The sequence below is a fragment of the Anarrhichthys ocellatus genome, unplaced genomic scaffold (assembly GCF_004355925.1).
Source record: "Anarrhichthys ocellatus isolate YVR2014 unplaced genomic scaffold, GSC_Weel_1.0 scaffold36, whole genome shotgun sequence".
In the NCBI taxonomy this organism is placed as follows: domain Eukaryota; kingdom Metazoa; phylum Chordata; class Actinopteri; order Perciformes; family Anarhichadidae; genus Anarrhichthys; species Anarrhichthys ocellatus.
Genome location: NW_022280066.1, coordinates 580978 through 587451, shown reverse-complemented (window position 1 = coordinate 587451; position 6474 = coordinate 580978). Strand labels below are relative to the sequence as shown.

At 43.2% G+C, this 6474-nt stretch overlaps 1 protein-coding gene across 1 annotated transcript; it reads right to left on the bottom strand.

The window, feature by feature from the left end:
* Window positions 1-1604: 1604 nt before the first annotated feature.
* On the bottom strand, window positions 1605-2281 carry LOC116393954 (citrate synthase-lysine N-methyltransferase CSKMT, mitochondrial-like). Its single transcript, XM_031866680.1, has one exon. The coding sequence runs from the start codon at window positions 2262-2264 to the stop codon at window positions 1605-1607; it is 660 nt and encodes a 219-aa protein (XP_031722540.1). The 5' UTR covers window positions 2265-2281.
* Between the last annotated feature and the right edge of the window lie 4193 nt (window positions 2282-6474).

The following is a 6474-nucleotide window of genomic DNA, read 5'->3' as shown; positions in this document are numbered from 1 at the left end:
GCAGCGTCACTGCAATCTACAGTAACAAGTGCCTACAGTAACAAGCATAAATACAGTTAAATGCTCGTGCTTTGTGTGTGTTTGTAGGTTAAGGAGCTCAGCCCGACAGAGAGCAGAGCAGATGGAAACCAAAACAATATAAGGCACCAGTAACATCAGCGCTGATCGGTACTACGATCTTTCATTATTTAGCACTGGGGCACGTTTAATACCGTGTTTCGGAACACATACCTTCAGATAAAGCTCTCACTAGAGCCATTGTCTGTTCTGGGCTGCTGTAGAAACATGGCGGTGCAAGATGACCGCTCCCTACGTAGCTATAAATGGTTTCTTCTAAGCTAAGGAAAACAAAAAAAATCTTAGTTCCAGGTGATTATACACTGATTCAATTTTTTTTTATGATTGTACTCAATCTGCCAATAAACCCTCCTAAATGTTACACACTGTTCCTTCCACAGCACAAAATAGTTGTAATAACTATTGCTGGGGACTATCCTTTCTGAGACTCAGGATTCAAACTTCAGGTAATGTTTGCTTTCTCATTCCTTAAAAAATGATGAAGCATGCCCCTGGGGAAGTTATGACTTGGACCACATTTAGTGTGTTTTCACCAGCGCATTTTCACCCTGGTACAGCAGAAAAGAAACAGGAATAACAAAGGATGGCGTGGCCTTCCCCCAGGGCTCCGCTCTGTACAACACGCACATAAACAAACTGGAAGTTGGGACGCTGTATTTGTCTCCAAGCTCAAAACTAAAGCTGTGTTTTGTAAAGAAATTGACACCCACTGATCTGCAGTTTTGTCAACTGCATGCCTGGAAGACATGACTGCTCGGTGTTTGTTTTCGGTCCATGGAGATATCGCGCGCGTTGGTGCAGCTGACTCTGAAGGAAGTGGTAACTCGCGGACAAAAGAATGCTTCAAATCTGTTATATGAAAAGATGAATTAATTTGTGAATGAGCCTTCAGAGATTTGTGCTTTAAATTAAAGGGTAAATGGGAACAAAAATGAAATCAACGTTTGATTTAATCTACAGTCTAAATATCAACATAATATTGGAATGGTTCTGATTTTTTAAAGTGGGGTTCTATGAGTTATTTTCCCATAGTCAGCACAAGAGCAAAGCAAGGTACTGCTGTGGACAGGGGCAGCAGCAACACGTATTCTAGACACCTAAGAAAAACCAATATCACTTTCAGTGTACGCTATATTTAGAATATTTTCATCGCTTTCACTTACGTCAGACAGCCATTTCCGACGGGGGAACTGCAGCTTTTATTTGTGCTCTCTTCAAAGTCACCGCACTCTATTGACAAAAAAACAGACATTTATTGGTGAATTTGGTGTTTTAAAGCAGAGGTCTTCAACAACAGGGCCCCTAGGGCAGGGGTTTGTCAACTTTTATCATTTCATAAAGAGGTAATTCTTTACCTTCAGCTTATTTTATAAGTAGTAAATCTCTTGTTGTCTCTGCTGTCGGAATGTGGAGGTCCAGTTTGGTGGATAAGTCACACTCTGTCTGTGTACCTTATCAATTACTTTTTACAATCAGTTCAGTAGTTTACTCATTTAATATTACCACCATCCAGATGAAGAAAGTTGCTATACAATAGAGCAAGGAGTCACTTGGTAGCAGTAGTAAGTCATTCCCCTTAGCTCCCCAACCTCCTGCACCCCAACATCTGCTGCCATCACCCCCGGCTCCTGTGCCTCCGTCTCCAGCCACAGCAGCCTGGCATCAGGGTCTTCATCAGAGAACTGGAGCAGAGACCCTGAGCTCCGCAACACCTTCAAACACTGCTTCAGCACCTGATTGGCCTTCCATTTCCCTTCCGTAGACCTCAACAAGGCGTCTGTGGTGCCCTTATCAACTATAAGGTCCACACTGCTACAACCGTAGTGCTCGTGGAGCTGTGTGCAGTCCAGCTCTACGAACTCAAGCCGAGAGGAAAGATTGTGAGGTTGAATGGCTTTGGTTTGGACGTGTTCCTGCATTAGTCGCACAGCTATGGGGGAAATGTCTGCACAAGTGACCCGGGCCGGGAGAGGAGAGTGTCTGTAAATACAGGGCCCTAAAGCAGAAGTGCCACAGCCCATATCCAGGACTTGGAGCAAACCGTCTGGGTGGGGCTTGGTCTGCAATAGGGGCATAATGAAGTCCCGGACAGCATCGAAGCCAAAGAACCACTCAAAGTGTTTGAAGGTGTTTGTGCTGCTGCTGCTCTCAGTGTAGAAGCGGTCCCAGGTTGCTTTCTTATCCATGTTTTCAATCAGTTCAGCTTGGCAGAAACACAGATGGGATTATGTCACATGAGTTAGTGAGTGAACATTAGCAGTAAAACACAGATACAACTTGCCTTAATGCCTCCATCCTTCTGTCGTAGCTGCTGGTAGCCCGCCTCAAGCAGACTTCAAATGATCATCAGTCATGGTGGAACGGTGTATGGACTTAATGTTCTTCATGTGGGAAAAGGCTGACTCACATAAATGAGTAGAGCCGAATAATGCAGTCAAAAAGGTATCACATGTCCTCATGTTTGGGTACTTTTCCTCTGTGAGAAAACTGTCCATGAGCCCTGGACTTCAGCTGAATGTCAGCTTGCAGTGTCAAAATCTCATCCTCCACTCCAGACGAGTTCAGGAGAAACAGCGTTGCAATTTTTGATGCGAGTAAATCAACCTCAATATCTTCCGAAATGTGCAGCACATAAGTGTAGCAACTGGCTCGAGTAAAGCAAAGTCTCGAAAGCGTTTGTCAAACTCTGACAGACACTTGTCAATGTGCTCTGTGTAGCGCGCACTGTCAAGTTACGCACACGCCTTCCGTTGAGTCTCCAGCTCTGACGCGAGGTTTTGGAAGTTTCCCAAATCATGGCGCTACAGCTTTAGCTTCTTTAGTAGAAATGCATTGGAAGGCTAACTAATTAACTCACCGGAGTTTTGCAGTAGCTCGCGCGGTTGACCGTGCATACATGGTGACCCGTGTGTTAGAAAATCAAGTGGCAAATGCCATGCGGACATCTAATTTTTTTTGAATGGCATGCGATCTACCCGCACTACCTCCGCGATCGACTGGTCCCACACCTTGCCGTGTGGGACGGACAACTGCTGCCAAACCCAGAGATGGGGTCCTCAAGAAGATGAGGGGAAGCCGCAACAGAGGCATCAGCAGGTATAGACGGTGAGCAGAATTCCAGATATTTCCTGGCTACAGAACACGCCTTAGTGAGAATTTGAATTAGACAAACACTTCTAATGACAAACTAAACTACAGCCATGCCATGAATTATGACTCCTCTCCATAGAAAGAATAGGAGGAAGTCAGAGGATGTTATAATAAAGCAATAAAGTCCAAAGAAGGAGGACATCGGTTGGATGTCTGAGTCAACAAAACAAGGGACTTTGTCACAGGGGACCGCTTCTCATCCATGAATGTCCCCGAAACATAATCGAGTGGTTGTTATTGTAAACATATTTTTTCATGATATTTTTGTAATCTTAACAAGGTACTTATTCAAATCCTGCTCTCTCCCTGAACCAACGTATCCTCATTCAGCGGTTTGTGTGATATCTTATAAAAAGTTACTTTGCTAACATATTCTAACCATTGCAACTTTTCAGAATATTCTTTAGCAAATAATTAAACAATTTTATTATATTTCGTCAATGGGTAAAACGGTTGAATCTATTATTCAACACAAATCAGCAAATACTCGTTCAACCCTAACTCATTTTTTAGTATGCTCAAATCTCTTCCATCTCTCAATATCTGAGTTACTAAAACTAATTCCAAAGCACATGTATTTTAAAAACTATTGTTCTGAAAGGATTCCTCATAATACAGTGAACTAGTTACTACTTCAACCCTCTTAAAATGCCTGATTTATATGGGAAAAATAAGGAGAAAGTCTTTAAGAACATCATTCATAATAATTTTGAGAATCTTCTTAGAATTCCATCACAAGGAGCAACTCTTTGTACTAGGAAGCTTTATGAATACGAGCCCCAGACTCGTTTTGATTTCACGTGTGATTTTGTTGGAAATCAATGAGCCCTGAGCGTTTCAGTGTCTATCCAGCTAGAGTGTGTTCTGCAGTTCTGTCTATACAGAACACACACACAATAACAGCCTGTAGGGAGTTTACAGGTGGCATGAGGAGTAAGAAGTGGCTTCCCCCCACTGACAAGCTCTTGCAGCAGGGCAAACAACCACCGGAAGAAGCTGTAACCGCAGTGATTTTATATCAGGTGTAGTAGATAATGAGGATGCAGATATTATAGCTGAGTCCAGTCCACTTTTTTCCTCTGTGCTGCGGTCTCATCTGTCAAGAGAGTGTCTCACTCCCCGCCTCCACATCTACGCATGGCCAGCAGCAGACTAATGAACAGGACAACGCAGGACAGGAGCCCGGAAATTCTCAAAGGCGTGACAAGTTATGGCAACTTTGCAACTGCATCATAAATGTCCTAGAACCCTACGTGGCACCATTGTTGGGGTCCAGTGGAGAAGTGGTTGTGCTCAAATAAAGATTAAATATATAAACATGGCCCATATTGTTTTCACCCTGGACCCTGTTTTCACATGTTTTTGTGTCCAAGGGACTAATGACGATAACAATTCTTTGGAAATTGGTCCAACACTGCAGACGGCAGCCACAATACTGGCTGCAATGTCATAACTCCTTAACATCAATGTACGTCAGTGGACACGTGAGTCAGAGTTTCAGAGTACAGAAAGTGTGGCTTAGTGTTATCTGAAAGGTTCTCCGAGTGAACAGACAGGAGATTAAGCAAAAAGTACAATGTTCTCAGATACTAAATAAGACGATCGGAGCAGGTCAATGGCAAAATCAAGCACTTTTTGGGGATGTTAATGATGGTGCCAGCTTGCCCCAAGCGATTACGTTGCAGCACATGCCGTTTGCAGCTTATTCCCTCAATGCTGGACCAATTTCAAAAATTGTTGTCTCCATTAGTCAGACACAAAAACATGGGTACCAGTTTGAAACATACCAAAGCTAACCTTTAATGCATTGACCTGCAGCTTTGCAGGCCAGTATCGTAATTACGCCGATTTTAGACCATTCCACTTCTCACAAATTTAATCCAGTGCTAATGCAAGAAGTAGTGTGCCCCTTACATAGCGTGGAGGAAACTAAGGGTGTTTCTGTTCTGTCACAGACCTGAAATGAATGTCCTTAACCACTATTTTTTCCCCAACCTTAACAGTGCTCTAGTTTCCTAATATCTTAACTAAAGCTGATAAGCTATGGCCACAATCTTTACGAAACCATAACCACACCATAGTTGACATGTGCAGATTATAGAAAACATGAATTTGAAAAAACAAACAAAAAAACAGCCATTGGCATTGTAAATGAATTGGAATGGTGCAAGAAAGTTGTTTGAATCCCAAGTTCTATTTTTGGGGATTGTTTATCTGTAGGCCAATTAATTCATGGTTGTTAATGTTGCAACTACAGCCAGTATTCAAGCGAGCATTCTACACAACACATTCTCACTCCCAACTTGTCAAAAACCGACGCTTGTTCAGTGGCCCCAACTTTTAGTCAATGACACACTAGGTATCCTTCTTGTAGGTGACTATGAGCAACTTTCCAGTAGTCACCGAGAGGCTAAGCAGGGGAGATTAATTTGCGGACTAAATGACTTCCGGAATCCAGTGACTGAGTTTCGAGCGTTTATTTGTGGGCAACAAACAAACATTGATTCTGGGTACCATGCAGTTATAACTCAAATAATGACAGTATTAATATGAATAACGTGTAAAATAATATGAAATAGCGGTCAACAAAAAATAAGGCTCCCTCTCTCACCCCCTCTCCTTCCAATCCTTCCCCTAGTCTAACTCTACTGACAGCTGATAAACCCCCATTGTGGCTATTCCCAGCACCACGTGACTCAATCACCGGAAGTGACAAAAAAGGGCATACAAAATGACACAGGCCACACCTGGCTCCTACATTTCTAGTGTCAGTTTTGGAGGTGTCAGTGACATTGTGTCATAGTGTCTTTACAAAATAAACTTCTGTCTTCACAATTAGTTGGGTTTAGACGAGGGCTGGGACCGAATTATGACCGTCCTACAGGGTATCGAAAAACTTGACAAACTGGTGCAAATTTGTGCTTTACAGTAATTACGGTAGTGAACGACACGCTAACGTGCCACAAAGTTTGAATTTCCTTCCCTGGGTTAAAGACATCTGAAAGGAGCTCAGAGTTGTCTTCCTTTTAAATGGGGTCAGTTGAAGCTGTTTGTGCACCTGACGGTATTCTAAACATGCCTAACTGGCAGGAGAACCAAGGCGAACTCAGACCCTGGCGAGATTATATTCCCCATCTGGCCTGGGACTACTTTAGGTTCCCTCAGGAGGAGCATTTCGGACGTGGATGGGGAGAAGGACATCCGGCTGTCGCTGTGTCCTCAACCCCTTCGGCTGGGAGAAAAGAG